General features: G+C 48.9%; 1 protein-coding gene across 2 annotated transcripts in view; it reads left to right on the top strand.

The window, feature by feature from the left end:
• Window positions 1-19,741, top strand: part of agap1 (ArfGAP with GTPase domain, ankyrin repeat and PH domain 1) — a 122,155-nt gene that overhangs the window by 53,074 nt on the left and 49,340 nt on the right. For both annotated transcript variants that reach the window (XM_038303344.1, XM_038303336.1), the window contains exons 7-10: window positions 2,597-2,724; window positions 2,799-2,963; window positions 6,359-6,451; window positions 17,571-17,675. In XM_038303344.1, the coding sequence (XP_038159272.1) occupies window positions 2,597-2,724; window positions 2,799-2,963; window positions 6,359-6,451; window positions 17,571-17,675 (491 nt within the window). The remainder of the gene's footprint in view (window positions 1-2,596; window positions 2,725-2,798; window positions 2,964-6,358; window positions 6,452-17,570; window positions 17,676-19,741) is intronic.

The raw sequence follows: 19,741 nt of genomic DNA, 5'->3' as shown, positions 1-19,741 counted from the left end.
ATCGGTCTCTGACTGTCAGGCAGAAGCAGTCGATCGGTCTCTGACTGTCAGGCAGAAGCAGTCGATCGGTCTCTGACTGTCAGGCAGAAGCAGACGATCTCTATGGCTGATTTATTTAGTAACTGTGGAATAAAATCACATTTAATGACCAGACAGGCCAGTCGGTGGGTAGCTTTGGTGATCGAACATTTGATCGTCAATGTGAGGGGGCGGAGCTTCCATCAGGATTGTATTCTACAATATTTCATCCTGATGCCTCCAGGATTCTGTGACCGTAGCGCCTCCATCAGGCGGATCCTCGCTGCCCGTCCCGCCATCGTTCACCCTTAGTCTCTGATACGTCTCTCTGTGTGATTTGTCATAATGTGAGGTGAAGTCTGAGGAGGGGGGGAGGGGGGAGAGTGACCTCCGCGGGGGTGACAGCTCCTCGCTCTCTCGTCCATCAGCGCGCTAATTTAATTAGCTTAATTACAGCGACGTGAACTCCTTTACTCCCTCACTCGCAGCTCCTCTTCTTTATAATCCGTGTCAGAGTGCAGACTCTGGATGCTTCGTTAGCGCTCATTAACCAGCCATAATGACCACAGATGCATAAATACAGCCAGAAATCACCAACAAACCACATCCAGGGGTAATATTCACTCTGATAATGCAGCAGGGGGTGTCAGCTAGAATTTCTAATCAGTCTGAAGCCGGGCTCAGATGCAGGAGGAGATTATTTACAGCTGATGACGGCGTCTCACTCAGGGATGTCTGAGCTAACGGCTTCTAACTGATCTCATGTTATTGTTGGATTCCTCAGGTTTTAATGTCATTTACTTCAATTAATGAGGAACTTTTTAGCTAAAATTAGCTAGATTTCTACCTTTGTTATAAATCTTGTTTTAAATCTAGAAAAAAAAAACAGATCATCCAGTCAGGTTGATTCAAAGTTTTCTATCTAAGGAAAACCAGCTGATTGCATTGACTCTTCAGCAATCCCTCACACTAAGCATGCTTGTAGCGACAGTGGAGAGGAAAAACTCCCTTTGAACAGGAAGAAACCTCCAGCAGAACCAGGCTCAGTGGCTACGTTTACATGGACACAACTAATCGGATTGAAGGCCTGATCAGATCAAAAATGTTTCATGTAAACATGTCAGACTGAAGATTCTAATCCGATTCGGTCCGATCGGATCTAAATTTAATTCCGAATGAGAGAGGTGGTTTTTGCCGATCGCCATTCCGATTGGCGTCCATGTAAACACCCATTCGGATCTGAAGAGTAAAATAATCTTCACTGCGCATGTGTGCGACGTCAGCGTGACGTTTTCTGCCTTGTCAACAACAGGAAACCACCGGTCGCTCTCGCTCTTGTTGTGAACAACATGGCGGGGGGAGTCTAGGAACGCCGACTTATACACTCAAGTTCATTTAAAGCTGCAGGAAGCAGGAATTTATCCTCCTCCTCTTCCTCTTTTCTCTCTCCACAGCCCACTCGCTCTCCCACGCCGGTTCAATCGCTCATTCTCTACATTTTCTCTCGGACATTTCGCTGCCAAGCGCTTTTTTCCTCCTCTCTCCGTTTTTCTTTCCGCTCGCTCCGAGCGCATCGTTTGTCAGGCCTCCCAAAAACCAGACGCAGACAGAACTGCCAAGTTTGGCAGGAAGTTGTGCGCATGCTTAAAAGATTTAATCTGATCCAACGCTTGGTACATGTATACACACGTCATGATCGGATCATTTCATTTAGTGTCCATGTAAACGGAGATTTTGAATTTCCGATCAACCAAGGTTTGGATCGGATCGGGGAAATTTTGCGCATGTAAACGTAGCTAGTGTGAGCAATTATTGTTCTGAATGGTTAAAGTACGGAGGCCTGTGGAGCATCATTTATGACCACATGAAGAAATGGCAAATACTCATTTTCTCAGGTTTTCCATGTTGTTCCTTCTACATGGCGTCCACCTTTTAAACCGGACCAACACTTCTCCCTCTAGACGGATCTGATTGGCTTTTCCAGCGCCATGGCGACAGGTGCTGCAGTGCAGCCCGCTCATAAATCGGAGCCGCTCCCATTAGGGGGACTGGCAGCTTCTACATCAGAGTGGAGATTGATGGTCAAAGTTAAACATGTAGTTTAAACACTTAGAGCAACCTTATCATAACCGTTCTTCACAGTCGGGGTGAAATACAGCCTGCCAGGCGGGGGGCCAACCCCCCAGAACCGGGAAAAAACCGGGACCCCCTCTGATCCCCGCTCACAGCCATGTTTTCTTTCTTCTTTTCATCGCCTGTTTTCGTTCTCAACCACCTCACTCAGAGGTGCGTTTCTCTTCCGCCGCCCTTGGCCCGGCCCGGCGTCACCTGGAGGGAAGCGTTTACGAGCGGCTCCTCGTTAACGAGGCCCAGGGCTTTAACGAGCCCAATTAAAACAATGGCTTCATCCGCGGGCCGCTGTTTATTGGGGCAGAGATAATGGGGTCTCTGCCACAGCGGACTTCGGAGAACTTCCCAGTCAGTCAGGCGGCCTGCTGATTCATCATGGTGGGAAGTGGAGGTTCTGCTGGTTCTGGACGGGTTCTGAGTCCCTGTCTGTGTTCTGTTTGTGCTGCAGTGGCCCAGAAGATCGTGGCCATCAGGAAGAAGCAGCAGCTCTCCATCGGACCCTGCAAGTCCCTCCCCAACTCCCCGAGCCATACGTCTGTCTGTGCGGCGCCTGCCTCAGCCGTCCACGTCAGCCAGGTCCGACTCCGCCTTCCTCTGTTCTCCTCCTCAGTTTTGGGTCAGGAGTCACGGTTTGTTTCTTTCTCCATCAGACCAGTAATGGCGGTGGTGGAGGTGGCAGCCTGAGTGACTACTCGTCCTCAGTGCCGTCCACGCCGTCCACCAGCCAGAAGGAGCTACGCATCGACGCCCCGCAGACCACCAACACGCCCACCCCGGTCAGGAAGCAGTCCAAACGCCGCTCCAACCTCTTCACCGTGAGTAACTGGACCTCCTCCTGGTTCTGCTCCCTCTAGATCTCCCTCATCAGTCAGTCAGACTGGGTGAACTGGACCAGGTTAACCCACTGGGTCGGTCGCCATAGTAACAGACATCAGTCAGTCAGACTGGGTGAACTGGACCAGGTTAACCCACTGGGTCGGTCGCCATAGTAACAGACATCAGTCAGTCAGACTGGGTGAACTGGACCAGGTTAACCCACTGGGTCGGTCGCCATAGTAACAGACATCAGTCAGTCAGACTGGGTGAACTGGACCAGGTTAGCCCACTGGGTCGGTCGCCATAGTAACAGTCATCAGTCAGTCAGACTGGGTGAACTGGACCAGGTTAACCCACTGGGTCGGTCGCCATAGTAACAGACATCAGTCAGTCAGACTGGGTGAACTGGACCAGGTTAACCCACTGGGTCGGTCGCCATAGTAACAGACATCAGTCAGTCAGACTGGGTGAACTGGACCAGGTTAACCCACTGGGTCGGTCGCCATAGTAACAGACATCAGTCAGTCAGACTGGGTGAACTGGACCAGGTTAACCCACTGGGTCGGTCGCCATAGTAACAGACATCAGTCAGTCAGACTGGGTGAACTGGACCAGGTTAACCCACTGGGTCGGTCGCCATAGTAACAGACATCAGTCAGTCAGACTGGGTGAACTGGACCAGGTTAGCCCACTGGGTCGGTCGCCATAGTAACAGACATCAGTCAGTCAGACTGGGTGAACTGGACCAGGTTAACCCACTGGGTCGGTCGCCATAGTAACAGACATCAGTCAGTCAGACTGGGTGAACTGGACCAGGTTAACCCACTGGGTCGGTCGCCATAGTAACAGACATCAGTCAGTCAGACTGGGTGAACTGGACCAGGTTAACCCACTGGGTCGGTCGCCATAGTAACAGACATCAGTCAGTCAGACTGGGTGAACTGGACCAGGTTAACCCACTGGGTCGGTCGCCATAGTAACAGACATCAGTCAGTCAGACTGGGTGAACTGGACCAGGTTAACCCACTGGGTCGGTCGCCATAGTAACAGACATCAGTCAGTCAGACTGGGTGAACTGGACCAGGTTAACCCACTGGGTCGGTCGCCATAGTAACAGACATCAGTCAGTCAGACTGGGTGAACTGGACCAGGTTAACCCACTGGGTCGGTCGCCATAGTAACAGACATCAGTCAGTCAGACTGGGTGAACTGGACCAGGTTAACCCACTGGGTCGGTCGCCATAGTAACAGACATCAGTCAGTCAGACTGGGTGAACTGGACCAGGTTAACCCACTGGGTCGGTCGCCATAGTAACAGACATCAGTCAGTCAGACTGGGTGAACTGGACCAGGTTAACCCACTGGGTCGGTCGCCATAGTAACAGACATCAGTCAGTCAGACTGGGTGAACTGGACCAGGTTAACCCACTGGGTCGGTCGCCATAGTAACAGACATCAGTCAGTCAGACTGGGTGAACTGGACCAGGTTAACCCACTGGGTCGGTCGCCATAGTAACAGACATCAGTCAGTCAGACTGGGTGAACTGGACCAGGTTAACCCACTGGGTCGGTCGCCATAGTAACAGACATCAGTCAGTCAGACTGGGTGAACTGGACCAGGTTAACCCACTGGGTCGGTCGCCATAGTAACAGACATCAGTCAGTCAGACTGGGTGAACTGGACCAGGTTAACCCACTGGGTCGGTCGCCATAGTAACAGACATCAGTCAGTCAGACTGGGTGAACTGGACCAGGTTAACCCACTGGGTCGGTCGCCATAGTAACAGACATCAGTCAGTCAGACTGGGTGAACTGGACCAGGTTAACCCACTGGGTCGGTCGCCATAGTAACAGACATCAGTCAGTCAGACTGGGTGAACTGGACCAGGTTAGCCCACTGGGTCGGTCGCCATAGTAACAGTCATCAGTCAGTCAGACTGGGTGAACTGGACCAGGTTAACCCACTGGGTCGGTCGCCATAGTAACAGACATCAGTCAGTCAGACTGGGTGAACTGGACCAGGTTAACCCACTGGGTCGGTCGCCATAGTAACAGACATCAGTCAGTCAGACTGGGTGAACTGGACCAGGTTAACCCACTGGGTCGGTCGCCATAGTAACAGACATCAGTCAGTCAGACTGGGTGAACTGGACCAGGTTAACCCACTGGGTCGGTCGCCATAGTAACAGACATCAGTCAGTCAGACTGGGTGAACTGGACCAGGTTAACCCACTGGGTCGGTCGCCATAGTAACAGACATCAGTCAGTCAGACTGGGTGAACTGGACCAGGTTAACCCACTGGGTCGGTCGCCATAGTAACAGACATCAGTCAGTCAGACTGGGTGAACTGGACCAGGTTAACCCACTGGGTCGGTCGCCATAGTAACAGACATCAGTCAGTCAGACTGGGTGAACTGGACCAGGTTAACCCACTGGGTCGGTCGCCATAGTAACAGACATCAGTCAGTCAGACTGGGTGAACTGGACCAGGTTAACCCACTGGGTCGGTCGCCATAGTAACAGACATCAGTCAGTCAGACTGGGTGAACTGGACCAGGTTAACCCACTGGGTCGGTCGCCATAGTAACAGACATCAGTCAGTCAGACTGGGTGAACTGGACCAGGTTAACCCACTGGGTCGGTCGCCATAGTAACAGACATCAGTCAGTCAGACTGGGTGAACTGGACCAGGTTAACCCACTGGGTCGGTCGCCATAGTAACAGACATCAGTCAGTCAGACTGGGTGAACTGGACCAGGTTAACCCACTGGGTCGGTCGCCATAGTAACAGACATCAGTCAGTCAGACTGGGTGAACTGGACCAGGTTAACCCACTGGGTCGGTCGCCATAGTAACAGACATCAGTCAGTCAGACTGGGTGAACTGGACCAGGTTAACCCACTGGGTCGGTCGCCATAGTAACAGACATCAGTCAGTCAGACTGGGTGAACTGGACCAGGTTAACCCACTGGGTCGGTCGCCATAGTAACAGACATCAGTCAGTCAGACTGGGTGAACTGGACCAGGTTAACCCACTGGGTCGGTCGCCATAGTAACAGACATCAGTCAGTCAGACTGGGTGAACTGGACCAGGTTAACCCACTGGGTCGGTCGCCATAGTAACAGACATCAGTCAGTCAGACTGGGTGAACTGGACCAGGTTAACCCACTGGGTCGGTCGCCATAGTAACAGACATCAGTCAGTCAGACTGGGTGAACTGGACCAGGTTAGCCCACTGGGTCGCCGTCTGCAGACGGTTAAACTCCTGAGCTCCCCCTGCTGGACGGCACAGTTATAGATCACCATTAGAACCTTGTGGGTCGGCCCGGTTCTGATCCTGGGTGGTTCTGGTTCCGCCCGCATGTGACGGTGTGTTTTTCTTGGTTCTGCAGTCGAGGAAGGCCAGCGATCCAGAGAAGGAGAAGAAGGGTCTGGAGAATCGGGCCGACAGCATCGGCAGCGGGCGGGCCATCCCCATCAAACAGGTGAGCCCGCTGGATCAGAACCGCAGAACTCGGACCGCTCTTCATCACTTTAGCGTTTCTATGGAGCAGCAGGAGGGCCAAAAAACAAACAGGTTCTATTGGGTCTGAAATGCGTAGAACTGCAGCTAGAACAGGATAAAACGGGTCCAGTTCTGGGGTTTGGACCCGAGTCAGACCTGTAAACAGTCAGGTCTGAACCGACCTGGTGGCAGATGATGCTGCATCACTGGTTGCCATGGTGATTCCCGCCTTCCCTGCAAGCCCCGCACAGAAACCAGAACGAACCGGACTCATTGCTCCTGGGTTCTGTAGGAGTTCTGACGGGTTTCTACAGAACCGTAGGTTCTGATGGAAAATCCTGGAGGTTCTGAGCAGCAGGAGGCGATCAGAACCAGAACCAGAAGCTCTGATGGAGGAGTTCTGGTTCTAACTGGATCCTGATGTCATTCAGAACCGAGGTCCATTAAAGGCAATTTGTTAAAAAGGTTTAAAACGCTGGACTGCCTCCTACTCTTCCTCCTCCTCCTCCTCCTCCTCCTCCTTCTCCTCTTACTCCCCCTCCTCTCTCCCTCCTCCCCCCCCCCCCTTCTCCACCTTCTCATTCCTCCCCTCCCTCCCCCTCCTCCTTCTCCTCTTCTCCCTCTCCCCCCCCCACCTGCCGTAGTGTGTGATCCACCTCCTTGCTCTCATTAGCTCTCCTCTCAGCGCTGCTCCTCGGGATCACATGGCCTCTCTAGTCCTTTGTTGCCGTGGGAACGCCCTCGTTAGGAGAGCGGCGCTCATTAAAACCACTCACACACCCTCAGAGTGAGAGTGGGTTCTCTGATCAGCCACTCGGACTCAATTAGACCTGGAAATGAACAAACACACCCCGAGACGTCGGGACGGGACCCGTCTGCTGCCCGCGGAACCGCCGCCGCTTCCAGGAGGAGGAGGAGGAGGAGGATCATTAAGGAGCGTCAGCCGCTGTCCAGCAGAAACCATCAGAACCTCCCTGCTGTCTGGGCTTTGACTAGGCCACTCCAGAACCGGTCCTGCTGCTGCGTTTGGGTCCATGTCAGTGACCCTCCGCTGTGGAAACGGGTCATTCCGAACCGACACCAGAACCAAACATCCTTCAGTTTGATCGGTTCCTCTGGAGGAAGGGGGCGGAGCCTCCAGCTGTGAGGCCAATCCTCTGAGGAGTCATCCTTCTGCTCCTCGGCGCTGATTAACGGATCATTATCCGCAGCGCGGTTCTGATCCACGCCATCAGCTGGGCTGTCAGAGCTGGTTCTGGTTCTGATCCGTTTCTGATGAACCTGGAGATAAACCAGAACCTCCAGTTCCAAAACTGAGCCGCTGCTCAGAACCTCTACTTAATCTCCACCGTAGTTCTGGTTCTGATCAGAACCGAGTGGGTCTCAGACCTCTGAACCGCCGCCATCCTCCAGAGGAACCGGTCTGAACTGGAACCAGAAGGTTCTGGAGGAGTCAGAGTAACGGGTTCTAAGGTTCCTGATCCCAGAACATCGTGCGTCGATCTAACCGGGTAGAGATGGAAGAACAGAACCAGAGATCTAACAAATATTTCTTTATTTAGATGATTTTATTTTATTCACATCTTTTCAAACGTCTCATAAAGAGCCGCAAACCGGCCACATGATGGAGGAACAATATATATATATATAAAATATCCATACAAACAAATAAAACAGCTCTTTAACTTAACAAATAATAAGTAAACATTAAGGTGACGAAATAAATGAGGTCTACTTAAACTAAACCCCCCCTCAGTTCTTGGGGAAAGTGGTACGTTCCTGGCTGCTTCCACCTGCAGCTCATCTGCATTTATAGAACCTCATAGAATGATTTCGTTTAGACAGACATATAAATGATATATGTATTAAAAAATTAAATTAGACTCATTCCTGTAGAAAGTGGAAACATAATTGTTTGTATTTGTGTGACAGGAAGGCATTGAGGAATATTTTCCAGTATTTTAAATGTCACCATGTCTGATTTATAGGTGAATAAACAAAGAGAAAATAAAAAAAAATTCAAATAAACACCATGAAACTATATTTGAAACTCTGGATGAACCTCAGACTTTATAGATCCACATCTAGACTGTAAATTAAGCTAATCTGGACTGAATAAGTTGAAGCATGTTTGTTCCACAGAGGTTTTAGTGGGCAGAGTTATGAGGAAATTGGATTTTAGCACAATGCTAATACTGCAAAAATGCATTTTTTCCACTCATAAAAGTGAATCTGAACAGATAAATATGCTTATTTCTATTATAGGAGACCTTCTGCATGAGGCAAAGCATTTGATCCTCAGATTTAGTCGTCGTTTCATTGAAATTTACCAATAAAATCACCAAACTGGATAGAAAATAAGAAAAACAGAGCAGCTAATGTAACGCATGCCAGTTACATCACCTGAAACGGTCACACAATGACCTCTGACCCCTCCTTGGAAAGGTCTGAGCCTCTAGTTTCCATTGATGGCGGCCATTAGGGGGCGGGGCTAAAGATGAATACCTGCTGCTGCAGAGTCACACATGTCAGGTGGGATTTGAAATCTCATTTTATTTGTTTAAGCAGCTATAAAACTAAAAGTATTTATGAAAAAAATCATTTTGAAACATGTTATAGAAACGTTAAAGCCTCCATTTTGAAAGGCGTGTGGATGAAACACCAGGTGACTGAATGAGTAGATAAACATCAGCTGGAATGCAGGGCCTGCCGGGATTAAGGGATTAAATTAAATCCACTGTCTGATAAACGGTTCTATGATCGATCTGACCTTTTTACCTGGATCGTCCAGGTGTGGGTCAGAAGGGATCGCTCCAGATAATCCCAGCAGATTTGGTTCCGATCAGACTGCAGTTCTAGGACCCATCTGGACCATCCAGGCCTTTATTCTGGTCCGGATGCTTTGACCCAAACCTCTGAGCCCGGTCGGTTGGGATCCGGCAGTTATTTACCCTGGAAGTCGTTAGCGAGGCGGCGCCATCGGCGGCGGCAGGCTGTAATTTCACGCTTGGCAATAAAAGATGTCTCATAATCTGCTTCATTTAGCAGCCAAAGGATTTAATGAAATTAACTGCAGCCCTAATTAAGACGGGCGAATATTAAAGACCTGCTATGGGGGGCTTTAACGAGGCCGACGCGACCCGCCCTCCGTCGGATTGGAAAAATATCATCTCCCTCTGAAAGGTTGCCGGCGCTCCGAGCCATTTTGGCCATGATGACATTTTTGTCGTGCTCACCAAGTCAGAAATGAGATTTTTCAGGGGGGGAATAATTAAAGCAAGGAACACAGGCGTCAATCAGCCACCGCTCGCTAGCAGGGGTTGGGCTTGTGTTTGTGGCGGACGGAGGCGAGGAAGAGGAGCAGCTCTCTGGCTAATGAACGGAGACTGTTGAAGGAAGGTTTGGATAATTGAGTTTCTAATTAATTACTCTCATCGGATAAATCGGCTCCTCTTCCTGCTCTTGTCTGCTGTTGTGTTTGATGCGGTCGGCGTCCGTCCTGCTCCCCTGGGCTCGCCCCCCCCTCGCTGCCCTCGCCTCGTCAGCGCCGACCTTGATGCTGCCGCCGCGGCTTTTCTTCTCCTGCCGTTTGCTTGTGTGTCGGCAGGTGAAAAAGCTTCGCTCTCATCCTCCGGAGGGAAGAAGAAGAGCAGCGACTGCGGCGCCTTAAATCACTGCTATCAGAACAGCCGACAGGAAGTGGTCGACTTTAAGCGTCAGGAATCACTTCCTTCCACATCAAACCTAAACCAGTCCGCCATTTATCTGTCTCTTTTTCCCGTTTAGCGTCTCAGAAAAAGCTACACTGCAGAAAATATTCATTAAAAGTCATTTTTTCTTAAAATAAGTGCATTTGTTCTTGGATTGAGGATAAAAGAGAAATTCTGCAAACAGAACAAGATGATTTAGATTTAAAATAAGAAAACACAGTCGAATTTTTTTATTTCAAGTGAATATTATCTAAATATCTTATTTTAAGAGTAAAAATACTCATTCCATTGGCAAACTATCGCATTTATCTACTCAAAATTAAGGCTAAATACACCTAATTTAAGAAATTTCAACTTTTTTTTTTTACGTCGTTTTTCCTGTGAAACGATTGAGAGAAGAGGAAGTTGCAATGTAAAGAATTTTAATCTAGATAAGTCATTTTTTTCTTCAAATTCAAAAATGCTTCAAGAGCATTTTTTTCTTGAATTGAGGAGGAATCTGCGACACTTTGCCTGTGGAGCAATAAAATTTACATTTAAAATAAGAAAAAAACTATTTATTTGTCTTATTTCAAGAGCATTTTATCAAATTATCTAATTCTATGAGTGTAAATCCTAACCCTATTGGCTTTTAATCTTATTTACCTTCTCAAATTAAGGGTAAATACACTTAGTTTAGTAAATTAAAATGTTACCTGGAAGTGTTTTATCTACCAGAGTTATTTCAGATGTCAGTCATAGACCATCACTGCAAAAACCATCTAGAGATCAGTAAGAATATATTCAATAAAATCTTAATTTGAGTAAATCAGATGATCTGCCAATGGAAGGAGATTTTTTACTCTTAAAATAATTAGATAACATGCCCTCAAAATAAGACAATGCAAATGTTTTTTTCTTGTTTTAAATGTAAATTGTCTTCTTCCATTGGCAAAGTGTCTCACTTATGAGCACTGCAAAAAATGAATATTTTAAATCTAGTGTTTTCATCCTCTTAAAATAAGATAATTAGATAATAATCACCTTAAATAAAACAATAAAATTCTTTTTTTCTTGTTGTTTTAAATGTAAAATGTCTTCTTCCATTGGCAAAGTGTCTAACTTACCTCCTCTATTAAAAAAAAAAACACTTATTTTAAGGGAAAAAAACTTATTTAGATTGAATGTTTTGCAGTGGCACAGCTGTATTTAAATAACAAAGCAGTGATCTTTTATTTAACCCAAAGAAAATAAAATGTCACACGTGCTAAATGGATCCAAAAATGCGGTAGAAGGAACAAAAACTCCCCAAAATAACCGGATCTGAAACAAACTGACCTTGAATGAAAGAAAGAGAAACTTAAATGGTGGCTGATAGGTTCAACGCATGCAGCAAAACATAAATATACAAATAAAGTGCAGACTGAGTGAAATCCATCCATCTCAGATTATTAAACTGGAGTAAATACTCAAGTACTGTTTTCAAAGACCAGCCAAAGACCAGCCAGGGACTAGCCAAAGACTAGCCAGGGATCAGCCAAGGACCAGCCAGGAGCTTAGGGGTTAAAGGTCAAACAGCTGGAGAACATCTACAGGAGCAGCCAGAAGGTCTCATTTCTCCTTGCTGCTGAATTCTGGTTCTGAAAGGTTCTGTTCTGTCGTTAAACCGTAGAACATCCAACAGAATTCCCCCGTTTCACCTTAATGGGGGGAATTCTGGGGTCTAGCTGTGAACTGGTTGGTTCTGTCCACCCATTGATCTGGGCCTACGCTCCTGTTGGGGGTCAGTGAGGTGACAGAACCTCTCAGTGGGTCAAACACCACCCGCCCCCTTCCTTTATCCGCTCTCTTTGTCCCGTTGAGGGGAACGTCCGTAATCAGCGGCTCGCCACTCTGGGCCTGTCTGAGCGGATGATGGATGACCCCGGATGGGGGGAGGCGGGGGGCTCGGTCCAATCGGACGGACACAGCCGACGGGACGGCGGGATTCACCGGGAGACACCTCCTGATCCCAGCGGACAAAAGGAGAGACGTCTTCGCCTTGTCAGGGAGAGTCCATTGTCTGAGCAGAATGGGGGTGATTAGAGGTAGATTACCGCGGGGGGGGGGGCTTGTTATCAGATCTGGACTCCGATGGGGAAGGAGCCGAAGGCCGGCTCTCTCTGTGTCCGTGTGTCTCTCTTTTGGACGGATGCGGGACACGTGACAGCAGGGGCCTTTAATCAGAGGCCTCAGGTTCCAACAATGCCAGCGTTTCCTAACGAATGACCTCATCTTTCGCCCCCCCCAGCCTGCGACCTTTTCTTAAGCACTACCCTGTAATCCCTCACAGGGACGGCAGGAATGGTCCGTCTCCGGTCCCCCCGTCCCGCTCCTAAACCTCTGAACAGGACTTGAACCCACAAACCTCACTAATGCCCTCCGATGCCTAACGAATGACTTCATCTGCTGCCCCCCCGAGCTAGCGACCTTTTCTTAAGCACTGCGTCCCAATACTTCACGGCCGCTCTGAGAGTATATCCGAGGACATATTTATCTTACCATCCGCCCAGGAGGGGCCCTGTGGGCTGTCATGGCCGCCGCTGCCCCTCCACCTCCTGAAGGTAGAGGAAGAGGTGAATAATGGGAGATATTAGCCATCAGGAGGCTTTCAATTAGCCTTCGTCTCTTCGCCAACGGACGGCTTGTCATCCTCAGGATGGATGGATGGATGGGGGGGGGGTTAGCTGCTGGGGGAGAGAATTGAGGCCTTCTTCCTGCTCTCTGTCTCTCTGGACGTCAGGAGGGACACGTCCTCCTGATCGGATGGGAGCAGAAGGAAGGAAAGGAATCGGTTCTGTTTGGGTTCCATTATCCTGGCTAACAGACGGACATTAAGGACTCGCTGCTGGAGGTCTGTTGCTGAAACAGTCGGGTTCTAATGACCCGTTTTCTGGGAAAAGTTCAGGTTCTGCTGCCTTTGGGCTCCATGATGTTTAACTCTATGGAGTAAAAGCGAAACAAAGGCGTCTGTTTATCTGGATCAGTAGGTCGGATCGGGTCTTCCTCCACGAGCAGATCTGTTTACCCAGGTTATGATGGGACTCTACTGTAGCAGCCGTCCAAAATGGCCGTTCCAGGTCTAAAGCCGAATCCCCTCCAACTTCCAGCCACTGGCCTTCTCCTGGGTGTTCATGTTTTTCTACTCTGACTCCTTCCTTTCACTAAATTACAGGCTCTGACCAGGAGATGGCGCTTCTCTTTAGATCTTTATGTCCACAAATCACAACAGAAAGAATATTTTAGATGCTTAAAAAGGAATTGTAGGACTGAAAACTTTCCCAGCATGCACTGCGGCAGCAGAGTATTCAGTTAAAAGTTCTCTTTTCTGTTGCTGTGGTTCAATAAAAGTACATCTTTAGATCATTTGAGGTGAGAATATTATACTTTAAGCTTCTCTATATGGCGCATTTAGTGATTTAATGCGTAATTTAAAAAAAGTTCTGGTGTTGAGAGGACAGAGGCAACCAGGCTAACCATAACGGGCTAACGTTACCCCGTCTGCAGCAGCCGGGGCTAACGTTAGCCCCGGCTGCAGCAGACGGGCTAACGTTAGCCCTGGTTCCTAGCTAGGGCTAACGTTAGCTCCGGCTGCAGCGGACGGGCTAACGTTAGCCCGTCTGCTGCAGCCGGAGCTAACGTTAGCCCGTATGCTGCAGCCTGGGCTAACGTTAGCCCGTCTGCTGCAGCCTGGGCTAACGTTAGCCCGTCTGCTGCAGCCTGGGCTAACGTTAGCCCGTCTGCTGCAGCCTGGGCTAACGTTAGCCCGTCTGCTGCAGCCTGGGCTAACGTTAGCCCGTCTGCAGCAGCCGGGGCTAACGTTAGCCCGTCCGCAGCAGCCGGGGCTAACGATAGCCCCGGCTACAGCAGACGGGCTAATGTTAGCCCTGGTTCCTAGCTAGGGCTAACGTTAGCTCCGGCTGCAGCGGACGGGCTAACGTTAGCCCGTCTGCTGCAGCCGGAGCTAACGTTAGCCCGTCTGCAGCAGCCGGGGCTAACGTTAGCCCTGGTTCCTAGCTAGGGCTAATGTTCTAGGGCTAGCTTTGAATGTGGTGATGTCATCAGTGCGCTTCTGTTCCAATTGACCCAGAGTTATACTCCGTTCTCACCAAGTCCAGACTTTCCTGGGTTCTTTTCGAGTCCGTACTTGGCGAGAACAAGCCCTTGTCTAACTGCATTACCCACAGTGCATTGCAGCACTGCATAGCCGTCAGGCTCTGGATCTCCTCTTCAAACGTAGGCGTCCAAATAATTCATCTTTTACTAAACTTTACGAGTTAAACCGAGTCTCAGTCAGAAAGTCGTGGTTTAGAAGCAGGGCGCCCAGATGGTGACGCTCCTCCGTTGATGATGTCACAGCAGTGACACGGAGGCGCCCACTAATGACGCCACCATCGATCCCACTGGAACCCTTAGCTGCTCTCTGACCCAGTGAACATTATATAGAAGATCCAAGATGGCCGACATCCTGAGGGGAAAAACAGAAAAATAAAACTTTTAATCTTTCTATTCATTAACTTTGCTTTTATTAGTTTAGTTTTTTTTTCTGCTGCATTTTAATGAAATGAAAAAAGTTTATAAAATATCTGATAATCAGGATAAAAATGTTTTAAATCCATTTTTATTCAACATTAATAAAATCATTTTTGATGTTTTTTTCTCCCAGATGTTCCGACTGATCGCAGCGGATCATATTTCTGAGTTTGGATCAGGTTCCTCCATGTTTAGTGATGTCACAGCGACCTCCGTCCCTCTCTCCCCGCTGACAGCTGCGTGGCTGCGGGCGGCTGTCAGCGGGGAGCTCATCACGCCGCGCTTAGCGCCCCGCAGGGCGCCTGCTGTTCCAGCGAGCTCCTGACAGCAGCAGAGGTGGCGGCGGCGAGCTCCCGGACCTCAGAGGATGAAGAGGCTTTAGTGGAGGACAGAAGCCTTCAGCTCCTGTTGTCACTCTGAAGCGTTTCTTCGTGGCGTTTAGTCGTGGCCAATTACACGGAGCGCGGCGCCGGCGGGCGCCGCCACCCACCGCCTTAATGAGAGCTGAGCGCGGAGCAGGCCTCTGTCCATCATCCTCCTCCTCTTCCTCCCTTCACGGCCGGACTCTATTAATATCGTGTGTCGGAGCGTTAGCGCTGCAGAGGTCCAGTGAAGTGACACGCGTGGCAGCGCGGCTGTAATTGCTAATCAGCGGACAGTTTTATCCCCCGCCGCCGCCTCCTTTTTGACCTTCCTGCTCTCCCCTCTTACCTAATGAATGCCGCTCAAATGAAGTGTGGGCGGGAAGCGGCGAGCGGCGGCCTAAACGCTCACTGGGCCGCGCCTGATGTGCGTAGGAGAGAGAAATAAAGATTCAGACGATTTCCCCACATTTTCTGCTCTCAGCTGTTTGCAGCCGGGAGCTCGTTATCTCCACCTCACAGAGTCGGGGGTCGTTTAGCCGCCGCCGCACGGATAAAAGCAGGACCGGAACCTGATGAGGCTGGAGCACGGAGCGGAACATGTCCTGCCTGATAAACTGGATCCGGTTCTGAATCCATAAAGATGAAAGAGAGATCCTCTCACTGGATGAATTAAAGCTGCAATAAAACCAGAACCTCTGATCAGGTTCATCAGGGCCCAGAGATCAGATCTGATCCCATCAGATAGAACCGATTCTAAACTGGAATCAACAGCCAGACCTAATGTGGATCACAAGTTTATTTTTAAACCTACACTGTTAAAATCATCTAGAAATAAGTATGAAAAAAATCTCAAATCAGCTGTATTTACCCTTAATTTGAGTTTAGTTCCAGGCTGGTTTAGTTCCAGGCTGGTCTAGTTCCAGGCTGGTTTAGTTCATGTCTGATTTAGTTCCAGGCTGGTTTAGTTCCAGGCTGGTTTAGTTCAAGTCTGATTTAGTTCCAGTCTGGTCTAGTTCCAGGCTGGTTTAGTTCATGTCTGATTTAGTTCCAGGCTGGTTTAGTTCCAGGCTGGTTTAGTTCAAGTCTGATTTAGTTCCAGGCCGGTTTAGTTCAAGTCTGATTTAGTTCCAGTCTGGTGTAGTTCCAGTCTGGTTTAGTTCCAGTCTGGTGTAGTTCCAGTCTGGTTTAGTTCCAGGCTGGTTTAGTTCCAGGCTGGTTTAGTTCCAGGCTAGTTTAGTTCAAGTCTGATTTAGTTCCAGTCTGGTTTAGTTCCAGTCTGGTGTAGTTCCAGTCTGGTTTAGTTCCAGGCTAGTTTAGTTCAAGTCTGATTTAGTTCCAGGCTGGTTTAGTTCCAGGCTGGTTTAGTTCCAGGCTGGTTTAGTTCCAGGCTGGTTTAGTTCCAGCCCGGTTTAGTTCCAGCCCGGTTTAGTTCCAGCCCAATTTAGTTCAAGTCTGGTTTAGTTCCAGGCTGGTTTAGTTCCAGGCTGGTTTAGTTCCAGGCTGGTTTAGTTCCAGTCTGGTTTAGTTCCAGTCTGGTGTAGTTCCAGTCTGGTGTAGTTCCAGTCTGGTGTAGTTCCAGTCTGGTTTAGTTCCAGGCCAGTTTAGTTCCAAGCCGGTTTAGTTCCAGGCCAATTTAGTTCAAGTCTGGTTTAGTTCCAGGCCAGTTTAGTTCCAAGCCGGTTTAGTTCCAGGCCAATTTAGTTCAAGTCTGGTTTAGTTCAAGTCTGGTTTAGTTCCAGACTGGTTTAGTTCCAGGCTGGTTTAGTTCCAGGCTGGTTTAGTTCCAGTCTGGTTTAGTTCCAGTCTGGTGTAGTTCCAGTCTGGTGTAGTTCCAGTCTGGTGTAGTTCCAGCCCGGTTTAGTTCCAGCCCGGTTTAGTTCCAGGCCAATTTAGTTCAAGTCTGGTTTAGTTCCAGGCTGGTTTAGTTCCAGGCTGGTTTAGTTCCAGGCTGGTTTAGTTCAAGTCCGGTTTAGTTCAAGTCTGGTTTAGTTCCAGGCTGGTTTAGTTCCAGGCCAATTTAGTTCAAGTCTGGTTTAGTTCCAGGCTGGTTTAGTTCCAGGCTGGTTTAGTTCAAGTCCGGTTTAGTTCAAGTCTGGTTTAGTTCCAGGCTGGTTTAGTTCCAGCTTGGTGTAGCTGAACTTGCTTTAATTCAGAGATGGAATTTCATGTGGAATTTCCTCCTAAGAGGATTAAGGAACCTTTGGTTATCAGATTATTAATCGACAGATTATCCGATGTGCAAAACAATGTTTAGTTGCAGCCTAGTTTGTGTTGTTTCTGATTTCACATAAATAAAGTGATTCCACTGCAGACGGCTGAAGAAGTAGCGCTCCGAGGTGGCAGAGCTGCTCTGTAATCCCTGGTCTCTGCCGTGTTTAATCTGCTGACCAGTCGCTCCTCCTCTCACCGAGCTGATGCAGCTGTGGAACATCTGTTCCGCCGCAGACTCACCCTGTCACGCTGTTTCCTGCAGGGCATGCTGATGAAGAGGAGCGGTAAATCCCTCAACAAGGAGTGGAAGAAGAAGTACGTGACGCTGTGCGACAACGGGCTGCTCACCTACCACCCCAGCCTGCACGTAAGCCGCCTCCCACATGTTCATTAGGACTCGTCATCTGTTCGCCCATGATGAGGACATCAGCGCTAATGTGTGTGCTAATTACGGCGGCCCTGTTGGCACGCCGTCCCGTCTGGGTTACGGCAGCCTGGACTCTGTCAGGTGTTGGTTTCCCTCAGACCTGCTGGTAGCTTCATTAGCAGCTTCCAGATGCCGTTTGCTGCAGGTGTTGCTTTGGATCTTAGATGAAGGAGTCGCTGGATTAACCTGCGGACTAATTAATTCAGGCTGGTTTACGGGATCAGCAGGGATGGAGGTGTGAGGGCGGGGACCTCTGGTCCAATCAGAGCGGAGACGTCGGCGTGTTTCTGTTCAGCTGCGGCCTTCAGCGCCAGGAGGAGCGGCTCATTGGCTGCTGCTGGTTTCATTTCCTGGTTTCTCTCAGTCCTGTTTATGTGTATTAGAGATAGGCTAGAGATTTATTTTATTTCTATTACGAGAATAAAGTCATGACATAAAAAGAAACATGTTATATTTTCTGACAACTCTTCCCAGAATCCCTTTCTTCCCTAAAATGAGGAATGTGGAGCATCATGGGAAGTTCTACTTTGGCATCGGTTTGACCGATCAGGAAATCTTTTAGCAGCAGCATCAAACTGGGCAGGATGTCAAAGTGGACTCTGGTTGCTGATTGGTGGAGCTGGTTGGCCGTCATCTGGTGGGCGGAGCTCCAAGCTTTCTTTCTGAAACCGGTTGTGGTTTGATGACTTTATTCTCGTAATTTTACAACCTAACTCTCCTAATGTTAAGACTTCATTCGCAGCCCATACTTGGTCGTATTAAACCATTCTTACTGGTTTCTGATTATTTTAATCTGGACTGGTTTTAGTTTAATCAAGAGAGGTTTTTCAACATTCCTCATCTTAGTTTAGTTCCAGCTTGGTTTAGTTCCAGTCCGGTTTAGTTCCAGGCCGGTTTAGTTCAGTCCGGTTTAGTTCCAGCTTGCTTTAGTTCCACGCTAGTTTAGTTCCAGTCCGGTTTAGTTCCAGGCTGGTTTAGTTCCAGCTTGGTTTAGTTCCAGGCCGGTTTAGTTCAGTCCGGTTTAGTTCCAGGTTGGTTTAGTTCCAGGCCGGTTTAGTTCAGTCCGGTTTAGTTCCAGGCTGGTTTAGTTCCAGCTTGGTTTAGTTCCAGGCCGGTTTAGTTCAGTCCGGTTTAGTTCCAGCTTGCTTTAGTTCCACGCTAGTTTAGTTCCAGTCCGGTTTAGTTCCAGGCTGGTTTAGTTCCAGCTTGGTTTAGTTCCAGTCCGGTTTAGTTCCAGTCCGGTTTAGTTCCAGGCCTGTTTAGTTCCAGCTTGGTTTAGTTCCAGGCCGGTTTAGATCCAGGCCGCTTTAGTTCCAGCTTGGTTTAGTTCCAGTCCGGTTTAGTTCCAGGCCGGTTTAGTTCCAGTCCGGTTTAGTTCCAGTCCTGTTTAGTTCCAGGCCGGTTTAGTTCCAGTCCGGTTTAGTTCAGTCCGGTTTAGTTCCAGCTTGGTTTAGTTCCAGTCCGGTTTAGTTCCAGTCCTGTTTAGTTCCAGTCCTGTTTAGTTCCAGGCCGGTTTAGTTCCAGTCCTGTTTAGTTCCAGTCCTGTTTAGTTCCAGGCCGGTTTAGTTCAGTCCGGTTTAGTTCCAGTCCGGTTTAGTTCCAGTCCGGTTTAGTTCCAGGCCTGTTTATTTCCAGTCCGGTTTAGTTCCAGTCCGGTTTAGTTCCAGGCTGGTTTAGTTCCAGTCCGGTTTAGTTCCAGTCCGGTTTAGTTCCAGTCCGGTTTAGTTTCAGTCCGGTTTAGTTCCAGTCCGGTTTAGTTTCAGTCCGGTTTAGTTTCAGTCCGGTTTAGTTTCAGTCCGGTTTAGTTTCAGTCCGGTTTAGTTTCAGTCCGGTTTAGTTCCAGTCCGGTTTAGTTCCAGTCCGGTTTAGTTTCAGTCCGGTTTAGTTCCAGTCCGGTTTAGTTTCAGTCCGGTTTAGTTTCAGTCCGGTTTAGTTCCAGGCCTGTTTATTTCCAGTCCGGTTTATTTCCAGTCCGGTTTATTTCCAGTCCGGTTTATTTCCAGTCC

Source organism: Cyprinodon tularosa, unplaced genomic scaffold, assembly GCF_016077235.1.
Source record: "Cyprinodon tularosa strain WSP-4 unplaced genomic scaffold, ASM1607723v1 ctg1135, whole genome shotgun sequence".
Classification (NCBI taxonomy): Eukaryota; Metazoa; Chordata; class Actinopteri; order Cyprinodontiformes; family Cyprinodontidae; genus Cyprinodon; species Cyprinodon tularosa.
Note: the sequence above shows the minus strand (reverse complement) of the source record. Positions and strands in the feature narration are given on the sequence as shown.